General features: G+C 41.5%; 1 protein-coding gene across 41 annotated transcripts in view; it reads left to right on the forward strand.

Moving 5' to 3' along the window:
• SORBS1 (sorbin and SH3 domain containing 1) overlaps positions 1 to 20576 on the forward strand; it is a 306573-nt gene that overhangs the window by 251363 nt on the left and 34634 nt on the right. For 23 of the 41 annotated variants that reach the window (XM_043988541.1, XM_043988542.1, XM_043988535.1 and 20 more), the window contains 3 exons: positions 10133 to 10182; positions 14634 to 14806; positions 17543 to 17628. In XM_043988541.1, the coding sequence (XP_043844476.1) occupies positions 10133 to 10182; positions 14634 to 14806; positions 17543 to 17628 (309 nt within the window). Of the gene's footprint in view, positions 1 to 3812; positions 3879 to 10132; positions 10183 to 14633; positions 14807 to 15289; positions 16769 to 17542; positions 17629 to 20576 lie in introns of all 41 variants that reach the window. The other 18 variants (XM_043988522.1, XM_043988526.1, XM_043988527.1 and 15 more) reach the window with 2 other exon arrangements.

The following is a 20576-nucleotide window of genomic DNA, read 5'->3' on the forward strand; positions in this document are numbered from 1 at the left end:
GAACAGTAATATTCTATTACATTCATGTACCACAATTTGTTTAGCAATTCCCCATCAAAGAACATCTACTTTGTTTCCAATCCTATTTCCAATTTCCAATTCTATCACAAAAAGTTCTATAAATATTTTGGGAGGTATATGTGTATATGGCTTTAAGGTTTATAAAATACTTTTAAAATATCTCACTTTTATCCTTATAACAATCCTATGGTCATTTTATCAGTACCAGCTATCATTATTATTTTAAAATATAATCTATTTTGGGGCAGCTGGTGGCACAGTGGATAGAGCACCCTGGAGTCAGGAGTACCTGAGTTCAAATCCGGCCTCAGACATTTAACACTTACTAGCTGTGTGACCCTGGGCAAGTCACTTAACCCCAATTGCCTATCTAAAAAAAAAAAATTTTTTTTAATTAAAAAAAATAATAATAATCTATTTTTAAGTTGGAGATTTTCTGTCCTTTCATCCCTAGTCTTTTTTCTAAGGCTAAGAAATGCTCTACTAAAATGCCACTATTTTTCTCCAGTCCTGTATGCAGTCCTGGTGTAAAACATTAAATTTTTCCATTTTCTCCATCTGTATTACAAAACCTGTGGCAGAAATGACCTCCTCCACATGGCCCCATGCACTAGTAAAGCATCAGGAGATCATAGAATTTTAAAGAGGATTCATTATACCTTGATGCTGTCTTAGAATATAGGGTGTGGGGGCGGCTAGGTGGCGCAGTGGATAAAGCACCAGCCCTGGATTCAGGAGTACCTGAGTTCAAATCCAGCCTCAGACACTTAACACTTACTAGCTGTGTGACCCTGGGCAAGTCACTTAACCCCAATTGCCTCACTAAAAAAAAAAAAATAAATAAAATAAAAAAGAATATAGGGTGTGGCATTGTTGGTTTGGTGGTCATCCTGCCCAAGCCCTAATCCTGGCTCCTCCATTAAATTGCTGCCATGCCTGTAGGCATGTCATGAACCTTTGTTTTATCAAAAGGAAAATGAAGGGATTGAACTAGATGAACTCTAAGCATCTTCCATCTCTAATTTTCTATGAAGTGGTAATGAGCCTATTTCTATAAGCAGGATATTTCTCCCTCAATAAGAGTTATTGCAACTAATTAATGCCCATATTGTTAGCATTAGATTTTTGTTTATGTGGTTGGTTGGTTTTGATCTGTGCCTGTGTTTTTGCTTAGGGTGGGGGTCAGGTGAGACTCCCAGTTTAGAAATTCCCTCCATGGATGCAGATGAACAGTTCTGTAATTTACAGATTTTCCTGCTGTCAATGATTCTCTATCATAAGTTATAGAAGGATTAATTTGAGAAATAAAGATAATGTTTGCACAAGATAAGCGGCAGCTCCAGCAATATGCCTCCTATGTTGTTGAGCAAAGGAGCACAATACATACTTATAATTATAGATTTAGAGGTAGAAGAAACCTTGGGAGGCATCAGGTCCAACCCAGTTTTAGAAGTTTGGGAACTGAGGCACCAAGTGATTTGCCCTAGATTTAAAAGTTGGTTTTCCTGACTACAAGCCTACTGTACCACACTGCCACTTAATAGGTCTTGAGGCAGAAAAATAAAACATCCAAATGCTCTTGGTGGGGTTCCTTATACAGTTATCCCTTCCACATTGTGACTTTCCCTATCACAGTTTCAGTATATCTCTGGTTGGCGTAAGAAATTAAATGGGAATTTTGGGGAGTTTTGCAGAAGCCTCAGATGATAGGCGAAGACCAGCAGATGAACCAGAAAAAGTTTAGAAAACTCAGAAATGAATAAAATATAGGTATAGTATTCTGTACTATCATCATATTTTATCTCTTAATACCATACAGACTTCTCTAGTATAAAGGGAGGGCCAAAAATATTATGCAGATTTTTTCCAGATCAAGGAGGCACTATGCCCCAAGTCCCCACCCCAGTGATGTAGAAAGAATAATTGTATTCACCAGTCAACTTAGTTTCCATCTATCCCTCACTCTGCTCTGAGGATCCCAGATTTCCCATAAACCTATCCCAGTTCTCCTCACTGAGACATGGACAAAGACTTTCTTCCCTTAGTTCAACTCCATCATAGTGGGGTTTTTAAAAAGTACAATTTTTCTAGGAATATTCCAGTAATTCAATGGATCCATGATCTAAAGCTGATTGCAACCCATCCACAGATTCTTTTTTTTAGCAGTCTTCTCATAAAGGTTCTGCCCAACATATTAGAGACCTTTCTCTAAAGTCATGTGTGTGTTTTTAAAAACAAAACAAAAAAAACCCCAAATTCCATGGATAAGAGTACAAGCTTTTGTCTCTCCATCTATTATCTCTCATTCTTGTTGTATGATTGGCCCAGATCTTTTCCCTAATCATTTATTTGCTAGGAAGTGAAGAGGAAAAGTAACAGGAAATAAGATAAGACACATCAGTCTAAGATAATCAAGTTTATATAACTACACAGATTTCTTTTCTGTCCAAAATAAAAGAATAGGAGAGCTGATCTTAAGGGAAACACTTGTTGCAATGATGCTAGAGGAGATGCAGACTTAGTAGAATGTGAGTAGAAAAATCCACAGGAAGGGGGTGGGGATAGGCTTTGCCTATAAATGCTAATCCCCTTCCTGCCTGGCATCCCTTCTTTACCTTGGACAGTTTGTTCCCTAGGAGAGACTGGCCAGCAAATGGTCAATCCTGGAAATATGGCTCTTTACTATACATACTTATTGCTGGAGGAAAAAATTACTTAACAATTAAGGGCTATTGCATTGATCTCTGTTTTAAACAAAGGAAAAGTAGGAGTCCAATGGCTTTTTCATCCATTTCATAGAGAAATCATGTCAGGGAAGGAAAAGGTAGGAGGCTGGGATGGGCAAACATTAAGGAAAGATCATGGTGTTGGGGAAAAAAACCACAGGAGAAAAGCAACTACCAGAAATCTGAGCTTTCAGTCTGAAAAGCAGTGCTGGTGTTCATCGGTGTCTAAGAAGTCACAGGGCTGGCCATCAACTTACTGGCAAAAGTTTAAAGCAACCTGGGTGGTGGAGTCCAGATGGATTTCCTTGGGAATGCTTCTCTAGCATTGTACCAGAAAAACAAGAAGAAACTAGGACCAGGACCAGTTACACAGAAAACAAAACCAAAACCTCTCAGTTTTGTTGAAATGCATCTACAAGTGGATTGAGCTCTCCATGCTCCTAATAATCCTGCAATAAGTTATTTAGCATAAATTGTAAAGGGATTTTAAAAACCAAAACCATAGCATTAAGAAATAGATACAGCATCCTTACTATAATACACTTTAAGATATGTTAACCTTCACTGCCAAGAAAGGCTTTTTAAAACCCCACTAAGAATTATAATTCCCTTGCATCTCTTGCCCTGTAAGTTCCTTGTTCATTAATGTAGTATATACTTACGATGGCAAGAAATGACTTTACAAAAAAAAAAAATTGTAGGAGTTGGTATTGCCCTCTTTTTTTGAAAGGAAAACCAGGAATCAAAAATTTTCCTTTGAATTTTTTTTTTAATTTTAAATTTAAAAACCAATAGTATTTACTCCAGGGAAAGTACAGAATAAAACAGACTTCCTAGTAAGTGTTCCTAATTCCAAACTCTACGTAACCCTCTCCTTAGCCTTTCCTCCTTGATATCAGCACAATAACAGACTGCCCCATTTTGTGGTCTTTTTTTTTTTTTATCTTCCCTTTTCTATGTTGATACAGTACCCTTCCTGTGACCCTTTCTGTTTTAAACCAGTCTCCACGTTCTTTGTGTTGTCTTTATTCTCATTTCTTCATTTCCTCCTCTGCTTCCCATCAGCCTCCAAAAAAGATATGGGATTATACTCCTGGGGACTGCTCTATCCTTCCTAGAGAGGATAGAAAGGTAATTCTGTGCTATCTACCTATGTTGTACTAAAGTGTGTGTGTTTAACATACCTTGGTTAGCGGGAGTGTGTGGTGGTTTGGTGTTTCCTTTCGTTTTTCTTTTCTGTCGTGTTTTTATTTTTTTTAACTCATTTGCTTGGCGATCAATCAAGTTGTTACTCACTAACGTGTCTATGAGGTGCACTAACCTTTAGAGAGATTTTTAGCAGTTGCTTCTTCTTTTGATATATAGTAATTAGTCCCTTTGACCCTACTGTGAAGCAAGATAAAATAGGTGTTTCTCAAAAGGTAGGTTTCATGGAAATGAGCAGTTATATTTTCTAATAAGTCGGATACATTTTGGAAAACTGGGTATTTGGGATTTAAATCATTCCCTCCAAATGCAGCACCCTCTGTCATCCTATGGCCAATTCCTTGTGCACTACTTTTGTGTTATCATCCCAACATTTCTGCTTTCTCCATCCTCCAAAGAGTAATTTCATTCTTCGGACTTAGCCTTCCATTCTTTCTTCCCCTGTGTTAAACCGAAGCTTACTTTTCCATTCTTTTTTCTCTTCTTTAACCTACCTTATCTAGAAGGAGATCACAGTCGCTATCAGACAGAGTTAGAGGCTCTTTTAGGAAAGAATGGAAAAGCTTAATCCAAGCAACCAGTAAAAGATTATGGAAGGCATCTCCTGGCCTTGTCTTTCTGTCAGCTCTTTTTCCGCTCTCTTAGTTATGGAATGGCTTTTTAATGTGGTTCAAGAGAATGATTCTGCTCACTGCGGAAATTGCATGGCTTTCTGGCATCCTTTTAGATTCAGGTGGTTTTTAATGGATTTGTTTTGAGCTTGGTGCTTTCTTTAAAAAAAAAATTATCAAACAAGGAACAGAGAGTAGCCTTAAAATTTTCCATTTTGTCCTTCTCTGTCTCTTAGCCACCCATCCCAAAGCTTCCAAAGGTGCCACTACCTTTCCCCCAGCCTCATTCTCATGTCTTATTTTCATGTGTAACCTATATACAATCTTTCCAAAGCCATTATTGGACAGCTGGTCCTCTTTAATTCTGAATGTCCTTACTTTTATGTTAAATCGAGGATCTTTATTGAATGCCTGCTGATGTACAAAGCACTGTATCATTTGTCATCAGAGCAATAGTTTATTACAAAACGAACATGTTATCTCTTTAAAAAGGTCTTTACATAGGAGCTAGCCCATCTCCTCCATGGGTCAGTCAGTCTGTGGTAGAGTAATCTCAGTAGAATTCAGCATCTCTTTTGTTTTTATTTATTGTATTTTTCATTTATGAAATAAAACAAGAATTTCCATAACATACTATATTTTTTTAATGATTGGTGAGGAAAGAAAAAACAAAAGATGTCCACCTGCAAATATAGGCAAAGTTCATCTTTTTCAATACCCCATGTATACCAGCGTCATGGGAGTTTATGTGAAAACCTGGGAGTTTTTAGGTTGACTATAAGTTCTGAAGCAGAGGGAGGGGTAAAGCTGTCAGAAGCAGGACTAGCAGAGGGGTCTGGACCACAGCGACAGACTCCAGGTAGAATTAGCCTGTCTTTGTGATAGCCATCCCTGTCCAAAAAAAAAAATTTTTTTTACATCATGATTGAAGCTTTTCTCTTCCTTTTGTTATGCAGTCTGAAAGTCTACCACTTTGGAGATGAATTAGGGGAAACAAGACTCCACTTTTAAAAACAAAGATCTTGAGTAGGAGCAAGGAGGAAGGAGTTGATGGGGCTATCAGTCTTTTATCTGTTAGTATGAATTAGTTTACAGGTTATTTTCCAGTCTAAAATCAGCTGTTCTGAGGTAATGGGATTTTTTATATGAGCAAATGGGAGTCTAACCATTTGGAGTTTAAAATACTTTTTTACTTTAGTGGGGCTGGACAGGGGCAGCTAGGTGGCACAGTGAATAGAGCACTAGCCCTGGAGTCAGGAGTACCTGAGTTCAAATCTGGCCTCAGATACTTAACACATACTAGCTGTGTGACCCTGGGCAAGTCACTTAACCCCAATTGCCTCACTAAAAAGAAAAAAAAAGATAAGCTGGAGAAGGGGAGTGCTTAGGGCAGCTCGTGGATACTAAGTTCTGTATGAAACAGCTAACTGAAAGGTGGGATTTAAAATTCAGTAATTCATAGAATCTCCAAAAGAGGTTTTTTTAAAAAAAACAAAAACATTTCATTAGAAACTGAGAACAGGGGGCGGCTAGGTGGCGCAGTGGATAAAGCACCGGCCCTGGATTCAGGAGTTCCTGAGTTCAAATCCGGCCTCAGACACTTGACACTTACTAGCTGTGTGACCCTGGGCAAGTCACTTGACCCCATTGCCCCATTAAAAAAAAAAAAAGAAAAAAAAAGAAACTGAGAACAAAGGTGTGCTTAAAAAAGTGATTTAAAAAAACTATCCTGTGGTTTACTGGCAAACCATAATGGGTATCACAGGGAAAATGTTATCTGTGCAAAGGGGGAGTGCTAGGTCAGATTAGGAATATGGCAGGCAGGTCAGGTACAAAGCAGGGGTCAGGCTTGGCCCCACTAGTTAGATGAGGCCAGAAGCAGGAGAAACAGGATGTTGGCAAGTTCTAGGTGAGGTGGGGCTTTGGGGATGTTTAACCAGTGGCCAACCATTCCAGGGGGTGAGTAGCTTGATGTTCAGGGCCAGACCTCAAGAAAGTAATCAATTATCAAAATCCAAGCCAAGGCCAAGGTGTCAGGAATCCAGGCAAGATATGGCAAAGGTCAAAGAGTGACCAAGTAATGAGGTCAGGAGCAGGCAAGTAAGCAAGTATTGAGGGAATGATGAGAGGTGAACAAGGTGCTAACAATCTAGGCACGAGGAGGAAGATGGGCCCTCTGAATCTTTTATGCTTCTGCTTGGGAAAGTGACAGCAGCTGGTAATGATGATGAGAGAGGATTGTGTTTGCAGGTGAGTCTTAATCACGATTAGGGGAAGAGGTGAATGAGCAGGCATTATAGAAAGGTGTGGATCGGTGTGCAGCGATCCTCTTCCCCTTAAGAATTTGAGAAGCTCCTTTCATAAAATACAGCAAGAGGATTTTTAGATACCTTAAAGGGAAGAAGATAGCTCCAGAATCAATGTGATAATTTTTATTAGTCAATCAACAAGTGCTTATTTAGTGCTTCCTATCAGCTCCTTGTGGTCAGGGACCAGTTTTACCTTTCTTCCCTACTCTCTTAGCTTACTCTCTCTTACTCTCTTGTTGGTTTGTTTCAGTCATGTCCAACTATTTGTGACCCCATTTGGGGTTTTCTTAGCAAAGATCCTGGAGTGGTTTGCCATTTTCTTCTCCAGATCATTTTATGGATGATGAAACTGAAGCAGAGTTAAGTGATTTGCCCAGGGTCACACAGCTAGTAAGTTTCTGAAGTCAGATTTGAACTCAGGGAGATGAGTCTTCCCGACTCCAGGCCCAGCACTCTATGCACTATGGCGCCACCTAGCTGCCCCTGGTACGTAATTAATGCTTATTAAATACTTGTTAACTCTCTGCCTCTAAGGCTTATTGTTAAGTATCTTGGGAAATACAAAGAAGTATCAAGAGCCTTGGATTTGGAGTAATAGATTCATTGGAGCCTAGATTTAGAAGGAACCTTAGAGATAATCTACTCCATTCCCTTCATTTTACAGATGAAGAACTGAGGCCGAGAGCCAAGAAATGGGTTGCCCCAAATCACCCAGGTAGCAAATAGAAAAGCTGTAACTAGAGTCCACACCCTCTGTACCCACATCATATATTCTTTCCCCTGCCCTGACACCTAGAGTTACATGACCTAGATTTGTTGACCGGCTCTGCTATCTACTGACTCTGGGATCTAGGATAAGTAGCTTTAGCTTGGGGGGAGAGGGGGGGCTCAGTTTCTTCGTGTCTAAAGAGAGGGGGTAGACTATTCAATCTCTAAAGTCCTGCCTCACTCTAAATCCTGGGATTCTCTAAGTGATGAGGTGGTCCTGAAGTGAGGATCCCACAGTCCATTAGGAGAGGCAAGACAGAGACATGTGGAAAGGCAACTGATCGCATAGGGCAGCAATGTACATATTTAATGAGGCAATCAGAGGTCAGGGGGAAAGGGCACCACTCTGTCCTGGAGTATTCAGGGTGGGCTTCATGAAGGACTCAGCACTCAACGTGTCCTGAATGTTGGGGTAGGGTTTTAGCAGGTGGGAGGAAGACATTCCAGGCTGGATCACAGTATGAGCCCAGAAAGGTAGAGTGGTGGAAATGTACAAGTTGGTTGGTCTGGTTGAATCTCAACCAGAGATGTTGCCTGATCCAGCTAGAAAGTAGCATGTTCTTGCTTTGGGCTTGATCCAGTTACTCAAGGATACAGGGGACGAACAACATGACTAAAACTCTGCGCTTCCCTGACAGAAAGGAAGGAAGGAAAACATGTCCCTTTCATACTCCCCATTTGTCTTGTCTCTTATTAGAGGTGTATAAATGAGTAGTGGGAGATAAAGGTGGAAAAGTAGGTCTAGATTGCAGAGAAACTTGGCAAAAGTTAGTGCTTTGTCCTATAGGTGACAGGGAGGCATTGATGATTTTTGAGTAAGGGGATGTTATTGTCAGAGCGATCTTTTAGAAAGATAATTCTGGCAAAGATGCATAGAATGGTTTGGAAGGGAAATGGACTATACGCCATGGGAGCAATTAGGAGCTACCACAGTAGCCATAATACAGTGAAAAAGAAAGAATGGATGGAAGAGATGTTTCACAGGTAGAATCAACTGGGTTTGGTGACTAATTGGATACAGGGAGGCCTCAGAGAATGGCAATTCTACTGACACAAAATAGAAAACCTAGGGAAAGAATGAGGGGGGATGAAAATGTCAGTTTAGGCCTTTTAAGGTTAAGTTGACATTAGCAGGATATCCACAGGGATGTGTCTCGTAGGCAGCTGGAAATGAGGGACTCATCTGAGGACAGAGGACAAAACTGAAGATCAGGAGTTTGGGAAGTTTGGGAGTCAGCTACAGAGAGGAAGTGACTATTTCCATGTAAGAAACTATAGAGAGAAGAGAACAGCCAATGATGGTGCATAGTAAGGGAAGGACAAATAATCTGATCATTTGCACAGAAACTTTGGTGGGAGCATTTACTTCTCCCCCTCCCCTTGTATCTTTTCTCTTTCATCGTCTCCTTTTATTCTTCCTTCCCCGAGTCTCTCCCTCCATTTCCCACAAACATCTCACCTACTCTCTGCCTCTCCCTTACTTGTCCCTCTTTCTCTCTTCCTCACCTTGTCCTAGATGTCTCTTCCTGTTCCTCTCCCTCTCTTTACCTCAGGTACCTTTATTCCTTCAGTGCCTATAATATGGAACTGAAGGGTTTTAAAAATTATTTGTTATACTTACTACAACTTTATATTTCTGAGTTTTTTCTTTAAAGTAGATGAACTGTGCCTTTATACAGGATGTCCCAAAAGTCTAAGATTTTTGAGACACCTTGTATATTTCTCTCAAATTGAATCCCCCATTCCAAAATCCCAAATGAGTAATTAAGTTGCTTTTTATTTAAACATGGCTCTTAGTGGTTTCTCTTCTTTATTATTTTTTTTTGCCCGTGGGGCTATAATCCTACATTTTTCCCCAAAAGGGTTCCCTGCCTCTATCGAAAGTGTTCATAATTATAAAAAATATTATAATTATAAAACCACATTTCTGACTATTTCTAAATCTAGGAGTAATGGCAAATGACTGCCTAAGTACAGAATAGCCTAATTTCATTCAGTTTCACCTCTGCTGAGCTTCAAAGCAGCATTAGACCATTCTAGCTCTAGCCAAGGAATTGGGGTTCTCCTGATTGACTCTTCAGCCATTTGTGCAAAAGTGTCTTCATAAAGATGGCACTGCCTTGTAGCATTTGCTAAGTGACCTTGTTAAATGTCCCAGAACACATCAGTCTGTCTTTTCCATGGAGTCAAAGGGAAGTGGGCAGGGGAAATAGCTCCAGGTTGTGTCTCCTGACCCAAGTGGTAGCACATTCTTACTCAATCCAATTACTCAAGAATAAGGGACAAGAGCAACTTGGCTAAAAATCTGCCCTTCCCTCACAGGAAGGAAGGAAGGAAAATGTTGCCCTCTTTGTAAACACAATCCCTTTCATACTTCCCATTCATCTTGGCTCCTAAGGGTCATTATTAGAGATTGTTTAACAGAAAAAAAAGGACTGGCTATTGTTTTTCCTTTGTTTAAATGTTGACCTCTCTTTTTGTACATTTACAGACTACGAGAGTCAGCCCCACTCCAGAAACAGCTGCTGAGCATTCTGCCTAGTAAGTTGAAGACCCATTGCATGTTTTTGTTTCTGGAATGTTAAGAAGTGGAGAAGGGGCGGCTAGGTGGCACAGTGGATAAAGCACCGGCCCTGGAGTCAGGAGTACCTGAGTTCAAATCCGGCCTCAGACACTTAACACTTACTAGCTGTGTGACCCTGGGCAAGTCACTTAACCCCCATTGCCCCACCAAAAAAAAAAAAAAAAAGAAGTGGAGAAAGATGTGTGTCCATCCCAGGGACATTTGTCTGTTCATTGACTAGGATGCTTACTCATAATTGACTAATACAATCCCAATACCATATGCTTTGCCATCTATTATAGTTTATTGTTCTGTGGTGGTAGAGAGCCAGTGTTCTATCCTGGACAGAGTGTTGGACTTGGAATCAGGAATGTCTGGGTCCTGCCTCTGATACTCACTTAGCTGTGTGACATAGGCAAATCATTTAAACATTCTGAGTCTTAAACATATTCGCTTTTTTTTCTTAAACATATTCTTAAGATTGATCTGTACTTCCTGATTGATCTACTAAGTTATAGATGGGTTGCTATCTGAGCTGATGAAGGGCACTCTAATGATAATGAAATTGAAGATCCATGATATAGTACCTTATGGTATTACCTTATGGCAAGTTTGTCTCTCTAATAAGAAAGATCTTTGAGCTCTGCCATACACCATATGAACTTGAGGGAGTCCTTTTTAATATCTCTGAGTCTCGTTGTTATCTCACCTGAAAATGAGGGCTTGGAATAACATGGTCCCTAAAGTTCTTGCTAACCCTGACCTTCTAAGGTTCTGTGCATTTGTTGCCTGTCTCTTTAGAATTTAGAATCATAACGACAGAATTCCCCTAAATGAGAGCTGGAAGGTCCCAGAGGAGTATGGGACAAGCAGCATGGAACTGGTGAGGTTGTCAGAGAGCTGAATTGAGGGGTTGTTGTGAGGGACGCTCAGAGGGAGTAGGACTAATGCAGTTGAATGTGAATTTCCTCATGTAAACTGGGAACCAAGAAGTGAAGAATCTAACCCCCATAGATGGGTCACAAGATTTAGAATGCCCCCTTACTGGTGCTTTAACAGTTGTCCGGGTGGTTTCTTTGTCTCCAATCTCCCCCACTCCTCCAATCTGTGTCACCTCATGCATCTTCCCCAAATAGGAACTGACTCCCTATTCAGAAATGGGAGGTCGTTCTTCATGGTCAATATGTTCTAAATTGTGAAGACTAGGAGCAAGGTGTTTTTCCCCACTAAATTATGATGCATACATCCTAAGGTACCATCAATCCACAAACCAATCAATCAACAAACATTTATTCAGGCCGTTCTCTGTGCTGGGGACTATGCTAAGTGCCCAGAGATAAAAAGAAGCAAAACCAAACCCAGCCCTGAAGAAGCTTGCATTCTAACGAGGCACATACAAGATATATACAGAGTGGTACGAAGATGATCTCAGTAGGGAAGACACTAGCCGCTAGAAAAACCAGGAAACACTTCCTGCACAAGGTTGGCATTTGAGCTGAGTCTTAAAGGAAGCCAGGAAAACAAAGAGGCAGAGGTTCTCTGTTCTACTCTGTCTCATTCTTCACCGTGACTATTCCAAAACAAAGAGTGTTGGTTTGGGATTCAAATGACCTGGGTTCGAATTCTGGCTCTGCCGCTTATGGCTTGTATGGCCTGAGACAAGTCAACTTAGCCTTCCCAGTCCTCACTTTCTTAACCTGAAAAATGAGGGGGTTGGACCAGATGACTTCTATGTTGCCCTCCAACGCTACATCTGCGATTCTGTGATGTTATGAATCCAGAGCTCCCACCCTTGACAACAGATTGCTTAGCCTCCTACTTCCCTGACAAGATTGAGGCCATCTGACAGGAGTTCCCTCCAGGTCTTGAATTCCTCACACCCACTCTTTCCTCCTTTCCACTGATCACAAAGGAAGTTATTCCTACTCCTTGCTAAAGCTACTCCCTCTACATCATTGGCTATTAATATAGGGTCTATGAACTTGAAAAAAAATGTTTTTGATAACTGTATTTTAATATAATTGCCACCATCTTTATTGTTAAGAGGCAGGTCTTGCTCAAGAGTAGTTTTACTCAATTTAGTCACTAGATGGCACTCGGGACTCTTTTTGATCTGTTGTTCAGTCTTTTTTTTTTTTTTCCCCAGTTGTGGCCTACTCTTGGTGACCCCATTTGGGTTTTCTTGGCAGAGATACTGGAGTGGTTTACCATTTCCTTCTCCAGTTTGCTTTACAGATGAGGAAACTGAAGCAAACAGGTCTAAGTGACTTGTCCAGGGTCTTTCCACCTATCCATGGCGTCACCTAGCTGCCTCCCCTTTTTTGATCTAGGGACTCTATAAAGCCCAGGTGCCAATGGGAGCAAATGGGTTAAATAGGCCTTGTCCAGTAGGATTGCAAAAGGGAAAGAAACTCAGATAATGGACCTAAAACAGAGACACCTGCATTCTAGCCTTGTCTCTAATGCTAGCTATCTGAGCCCCTCAGGGCATGGAGCAGGGCTAAATAATTTGGAGTGATCCCTTCAGTTCTCCCACTCTACCTCACAAAGTGGTAGACTAAGATGAAATCAGCTGATGTACTTGAAATTGTTTTGTAAAATGCTAGATAAGCACAAGGACAGCTAGAGGGTGCAGTGGATAGGGCTCCAGGCCTGGAAGATTCATCTTCCTGAGTTCAAATATGGCCTCAGACACTTACTAGCTATATGACCCTGGGCAAGTCACTTAACCCTGTTTGCCTCAGTTTCCTCATCTATAAAATGAGCCAGAGAAGGAAATGACAAACTACTCCAATATCTTTCCTAAGAAAACCTTAAATGGGGTCATGAAAAGTCAGACACAACTGAAAAATGACAACAGATAAGCATAAGGGATTGTTATCTAATGACACAACAGGTAAATTAATTTATTAGGAAAGCATTCATTATTACACTTCCTTCCTGTATTCCCCACCTACTCTTTCCTCTTTGTGACACTGGTCACAGAGGAAGAGTCTGGCTTTTCCTGGGAGAGGAGCATTCTTGTACAGGGCTAGCAGGGCAGCCTAGCCTTAGAACTAGGAAGACCTGAGTCCTGCCACTGACACATACTGGCTCTGTGATCACAAATGAAAGAAGCACATAGTAGGAGCTTAATAAATAATTTTTCCCTTCCCTCTTCCCCTGTGACTATGGTCTCTTAACAGACTCTCTGTGCCCTTAGACAACTTTCTCCAAGGCTATTAAATGACCTCAGAATTATTGACAAGAGGAATCTTTATGCCAAGAATAAGCCCGTGCTGAAGAAAGTCACAGATCTAGTTAAAAGGAGGGGAAAAAATATTTTCTTCAATGTAGTAATCTTCCCAACAAACCATCAGGCACTGGATTCATTTTATAATAACTGTATTCCTGGAATTATAACCTATAAATAAATAGAACTTCTATTCAAATGCTATCTCCCTCAAGTAACTTTCCCTGCTTCTCCTAATTAGTGATAATCATTTCCCCACCCCAAGCTACTTGTGTTTTGAACCCTTCTGATGAACTCCTTCCATACTGCTGTTTTGAATGTGCAAGCTTGCCTCACATCACTTAAATTCTTTGTTGAATTGAACTAGAATTCCAAGTTTCAGTATTTAATCAAGATCACTGCTTCCTAGTTACCAACTTTTATTTTAAGAAGATAAAAAAAAAAGAAGATAAGGTGGATTTTATGATTTTTCTTCACATTTGGTTTCTATTAATATTGTAATCGTTTAGAATCATAGTGACAGAATTCTCCTAAATGAGAGCTGGAAGGTCCCAGAGGAGTATGAGACATTAAAAAATAAGTTTGGGGGGCAGATAGGTGGCGCAGTGGATAGAGCACCGGCCCTGGAGTCAGGAGTACCTGAGTTCAAATCCGACCTCAGACATTTAACACTTACTAGCTGTGTGACCCTGGGCAAGTCACTTAACCCCAACTGCCTCACTAAAAAAAAAAAAAGTTTGGGCAGCTTTCTTTCCTTGCCTCATCCCCAGTACCTAGCACAGTGGCTTCCATGTAGTAGGAACTTAAATGCTTGAGTTGAGTTCAAATGAACTTTAGCCATCCATGGGGCCACCTTCCCTTTAAAAGGAATCTGTTAGTACTTCTAAATGAAAATGATTATTTTGTCTGATAGACATTTTGTATTCTTGTATGAAATTTTATGGAACAAATGGGCATGTGTTTATTCTTTAATTGGCAACATGTTGTCTTTTTCCTCTCAATTTTGGGGGGGGGGCAGGAGGGATGAGGCAATTGGGGTTGTGTCAAGTGTCTGAGGCTGGATTTGAACTCAGGTCCTTCCGGACTCCAGGGCCAGTGCTCTAATCCACTGCGCCACCTGGCTGCCCCCTGAACCTTTTTTTTTTTTAAATTACAGTCTTCTAAATCTGACTTTTTTAAACATTACAATCTCTGTAGCTCATATTCACCCAACATCCATGCAGTGAAGAGAGAGTCAGAGATGGCTCCGGGGGATTCCACTGGTTTGGAGAATGAAAGACAGATTTACAAAAGCGTTTTGGAAGGAGGAGACATTCCTCTCCAGGGATTAAGTGGTCTCAAGAGGCCCTCCAGCACTGCTTCCACTAAAGGTAATTGGGTGGGGATGGTCAGTTTTCATTTCTCCTGCATACAAATGATGGAAATGACAGCTGTGGTTGATCCTCGAGCAGTTGGGATAAGTTCTGACCGGTCCAGATGCTTATCCAAACCTTTTGAGACCTCTTGTGTCACATTCCCCAATGAGCTTTCTGATGGTTAGCAGTTTTTCTCTCTCAGTCCCCTAGCTTTACCATTCTCTATTTAAAAACCAACCAACAACCAACCAACCTCTCTCTTTGAAACCAGCTGAGTACCTGGTGGGAGTGGGGTGGAGGGGGAATGGGTTTTATTTTTTTAGTTATCCCATTTGCACCTGCTTTGCAGCTCAGTTATTTTTATGTTGCTTTCTGACACCAAGTGAAAGAGATGCACTGATTTAAAAAAAAAAAATGAGCATGTGACCTCTCCTTTCTTCCCTGCTTCCAGCTTTTAACCTAATGGGTTGTGTTTATTTTATTCTGCATGCTTACCAGTGGATCGTAAAGGTGGGAATGCTCACATGATTTCCTCTTCTTCAGTTCATAGCCGAACCTTTCATGCTAGTGATGTGTTAGGGCCTATGTGTAAACATAAGAAGCCCCTGTCAGCAGCGAAAGCCTGCATTTCTGAGATCCTCCCTTCCAAATTCAAACCCAGGCTGTCAGCTCCAAGTGCTCTCTTGCAGGAAAAGAAGAGTGCCCTGTTGCCCCCGGAGAAGGCTCAAAGTTATGAAAACCTTTGTAGCTCCCCCACTCTAGATGATCCCAAAAGAACGCTCCCCTTGCAAGGAGGGGGAAGCATTGAAAACCTTCTCATGCGGGTGAAGCGAGAGTATGGCACCAAGTCCGGCAGCACCCAAAGCCTCCAGGATTATGGGGCCAGTGCCAGGAAGTATTGCCCCCTCTCCAGGAAGGTGGGGAGCGAATTCACCATGCTCTACAAAAACATGCATCACATTAACCGAACTGGGCTCCAGCTGAGCTCCATCTCCTCCTCCAGCGTCCGGGACCTGGCGTCCCATTTTGAATCCAGCAACCCAGCGGAGGCCAGGGGTGAGCTGAACCTCAGCCAGGAGAGCTCCGAGCACATTCCGAAACACACGGTCTCTTCACGGGTCACGGCCTTTGAGCAGCTGATCCAACGGTCCCGTTCCATGCCGTCCCTGGACTTATCGGGCCGGCTGAGCAAGTCACCCGTGCCACTGCTGCCTCGTGGTGGTCTGAGCGCAGCACGCTCAGCTGAATCCCTCCTAGAATCTCCCAAGCTCCACCATAGGGGGAAGGAAATCAGGGACCACCCCACAGTGGCCTATGCTTCACCAGCCTGCGGCAACGTGGAGGAGCCCGCTTTGAATTTGAGGGCCCTCCTGCCTGCTGACCCACCCTCGGCCTGCTTGGATGAACTTGACCGTCTTTCCACTGTCTCCAATGACAGTCGAGAGGGGAGCACCAGCAGCATCCACAGTGATTCCCAGAGACATCGGCACAACAAATGCAAGGGCAGCTGTCCAGCGTCTTACACCCGCTTCACCACCATCCGGAAGCACGAGCAGCAGCAGTCCTCCAGGACCCCTGGGTGGAGAGTGGACATGGGAGGGGACAAGAACGTTGTCCTTAGAAACATCTACCTCATGGGCCCCCTGCCTTTCAGGTTGAAAAAGCCCCTCCAGTACCATTCCCGAAAGCCTCCACACAGGGACTCTTCTAGCCCAACAATGGGGCAGAGAGCAGAATCCCAAACTCACCCCCTTGGGCATGAACTCAGCCCCGAAGGGAAGCCCTCCGTTCCCAAGCGCCAGTCATCACTCCGTGCCCTGGAAAGGCTTAGCCAGGTCTCAGAACCCTCTCCAAAAAGAGCCGGGATACCCGAAGACTATCTGGGCACCCTTAAGCCCAGCAGCTTGAGCCCATGTTTAGGTCCCAGCTTGGATAGGAACAACAACCCGCAAAATGACCTTGGAACACCCCCCCGAGGTGGCTTTTTGTCTCCTTTACCAGTGTGACTTCATCTGTCTTTCCCGCCTTGCTTGCCTCGTCCCCCTCCTTCCTTGTCCTTCAATGCTCGTCTCCTAGTCTGTTGATTATTTCCTTTGTATGTTGCTTGGCATTTAATTGTGGCTAATAGTGGCTGCCCCTTCTGAACCCCCCCAAAAAAAAAGCAAAAAAAAAAAAAAAAAGGAAAAGAAGAAAATGCATCTATTGTCCTTAGAATTATCACCAATTATCACCCTACACTGAAAGAAAAATTGGCCACTTAGATTGCATGAGGACTATTAACAGGGGAATTCTGGGGATTCCTGTTATTCGCCTCTGTCCAAACTCACGTGAATGAGGAGCAGCCTCTCGTGTTGGCCAGTGTGTGTGAATGTGTACTTTGTCCCAATAAGACCATATAGGTCTTATTATTAGTGGGCATGCTCGTGAAAGGAGATGCTCTGTTTTTATCTCCTTTCTTAATTCACTGGTTTCCTCTATTATCAAATGACTCCACAAGTGGATCCCAAAAGGGGTGGGAGGGAGAAGAGGAGGGAAGGAGAAGAGACCTAATATTCAATCAGTTTGATATTTGATTTTTCCAATATTTCGATATTTTACTTTCCCAATATTCAATCAGTTTGATATCCATGAAAATGCCATAAAACTTCTATTGTGGGAGAGGAGGTGGATGGCCAGAAACATTTGTCCTACCTGGATTTGGGGAAAACAATCTCTGTGTCTTTTAACTCTGTCCGCTATGTTGTTTTGAAGATTCAGAGTCACCTCGGCACTTCACCCCGGCTGAATACTTGGAAAGTACTGAAGATTTTATTCGAAGGCGTCATGATGACAAAGAGGTTAGTCCCATCCTAAAGTCTCGTAGCTTTTCCAAAGTAAAAATGGAATAAGATACCAAGTACTTGGCAGATTCTGTGCCAGCCTATTTTTGTCTACAAAAATAATTTCATTTCAAAGTGGAGATTGGGATTTAGATGTTACCAGTTACCTCCAAACCTTATCTGTGACTCGGAGTAAATCACTTTCCCTCTAAAAAGTAGAAATATTAAGATGATTCTATTTATACCTGTGACAGATTTTTAAAAATATTGGCGTTCAGTCCTAAATGCAGATCGAGGGTGAGCAAAATTGTGAAGAATCCTCTTAGCTCTCCCTTTCCCCATGGTCCCCATCCCCCTGGAAGGAGGGAGATAAGGGGGACACTGTAGGTATAATCCATTTCTTTGTATTTCCCCACCTCTGTGTTAAGAGGCCGAAGTATAAAAGCAGAGGAAGCAATAATAACAATGGTCTGTCTAAAAATAGCTTGGTTATTAAAAATTCAATAAATAGGTTATTAAAAAAAATAACCTGTAACCCAGCAGAGAAGATATGCATAGATTACAGCAAACTTAAGGAAGAGAGGAATAAAAGAGATGTCCGGTACTTTTCATTTTAGCCCATCTAAGAGTTTGTAGATAACATCAGTGCTGAGAATTGGGCAAATGATTGCTGAGTGGTTCATAGTGGTGATTCAGCATAAGATCACTGCCAGGTAAAATTACTGCAGCTGTCTAGTAAGGGAAAAATGATTGGGTAAGAGGTAAAGGTGATCTCATTTCTGCTTGCCACCAGACTGTGGTTGCTCTGGGTTTTACCTGCCACTGTAACAGTGTGGCTAAGATGATATACCAGCAGTTGGCCCACAGATATGAGGAAAGGATTTGGACAAAACTACAAGTACACACTTAAGAATGTGTTAAGAGAGTAGTGCCTGACCTCCCCCGGGCTTCAGTATCCTTACCTGTAAGTTAGGAGGTAAGAGACGATGTGAATAGATTAGTGGCTAGAGAGCCAGCCTCCCTAGGTTCCAAATCTACCTAGGAGGCTCTACTATCCACGTGACCTTGGATAAATCATTTAAACTCTCAAAGCCTCAAGCAGCTCTCTTTAAGGCCAAGTTGCCCATGAGGACATGACCTGAATTGGAAGAAGTGAATGATTTCTTAGTTCCCTTCAGGTCTTCAAGGACTGCTGGGATAGGACCATGATCACAGATCGGATATTTTGCCTTTTGATAAAATTCACAGATAGAAGACAAGTAGCTTAGCAAGGGTGTCAGAAAAGTTGGCACACAAAAAACAAGTACATAATGCTCAGGAACATGGAGGAAAAACCAGTTTGTTCAGTAATTATGATTGGTGAATTAGGCATCTCAAAGGAGTAGGAATTTTTTTTCACTTTGGTGAAGTACACTTTGAGTGTACTTCTATGCATATAAAACTGGTATCCTCCCATGCTCATGAATTACATGGGACCTTCAAGGAATTTTGCTGTAATGGAACTTTATTTTAATGAGTACAACCAGTGGAAGTCACAGTCTCCATATGAAAGCCTGCTATTGATACCTCAGGTAAAAGAATTGCTTTTAATCCAGTAAGACAAATAGGTAGATTCACATGTATATGTCATTACTATCCCTTTCTGAAAAAAAACAGAAACTTTTATTTTGATGGGTAGTTTGGAAATTTAGGACGAAGGATAGGTAAATTTGGGGGGAGTAGAAGAGTCATTAGTAATTGAGGGCAGGAAACAAGAAAAGTAAAGAATTCAATTACAATTTGGTTCTCTTCTTCCTTTTTCCAGGCACAATACAAAAGATTCATGATAAAGGATTTATAATGTGTTATATCTATATGAACAGAGACCATGAAAATGTATTTGTTGTGTAGTGTAACCTGCATTAGAGAATTCATAGTAACCTGATTAGTAAATCACTGTTATAATGGGCTGTCCATCAGGACATTGAATAATAAGAACAACAGTTGTTGGTCAGTTGGTTAATAAGCATTTGTAAAGCACCTACTATATGTCAGGCACTTTGCTAAGCACTGAGGGTACAAAGAAAGGAAAAAGATAGTCCCTGCTCTGAAGAAGTTTACAATATAGCTAAACTTTATAATTAGCCTTGCAGTTTATAAAATGCTTATCATATTTGATCCTTATAATAATCCTGTAAGTTACAGTTAATGCAAGTAGTGTTAATGCAAGTAGTATTAATCCCATCTTATACATAAGGAAACTGAGGTTCAAAGAAGTTTACATGATGTGCCCATGGAGGTCATGCTGATAATCAATCAATCTATCAGTCAACAAGGATTATTAAGCACTTGCTATATGCCAGGCTCTATGTTAGGTGCTAGAGATGAGTGACAAAGGATGAAAAAAGTCCAGACCACAGAAAGCTTATATTTTACTAGCTAGAAAGTAAAAGAGCTGGACCTGTAAGCTGAATCTTGAGTTCAGATCCACTGCTCCTTCCTTTACACAAGAGCTTTATTTCTTTTGAACCTTGTTTACTGTAATCAAGATTTCGTCTTTATCATCAGGCTTTTGTTTCAGAGCATTAAAACAGGAGACCAACAGGGTCCGTACAGTTATAGCAAACTAAATCTCATCTTGTCAAAGTAGTAGTGACATAGGTAGGTCCTGCAGGATTAGTGCAAATAGTGAATCCCATTAAGTGGTCACATTTATAATTATGAAAAATATGCTCAATGGGAATATGCAGTGTAAATTTGAATGCCACAGCCACTTCTAGAAAAGCATTCATTGGGACCAGTTCTGATGCTATCTGATACTGAGGTCAGTCCTTCTCCAGTGCTGACTCATGTCAATGAGATGACCCTGGGCTTTCGAATGCTACCCCAGTGGAGTACAAACCCTAGAATGTCCTATCAATCAAGTGGGAGAGGCTTCAAGTCCAGGTTCAGTAATAGACTGTATTCCTGTCCTCTGAGGACCAACC

The sequence above is a fragment of the Dromiciops gliroides genome, chromosome 2, assembly GCF_019393635.1.
Source record: "Dromiciops gliroides isolate mDroGli1 chromosome 2, mDroGli1.pri, whole genome shotgun sequence".
NCBI classification, from domain to species: domain Eukaryota; kingdom Metazoa; phylum Chordata; class Mammalia; order Microbiotheria; family Microbiotheriidae; genus Dromiciops; species Dromiciops gliroides.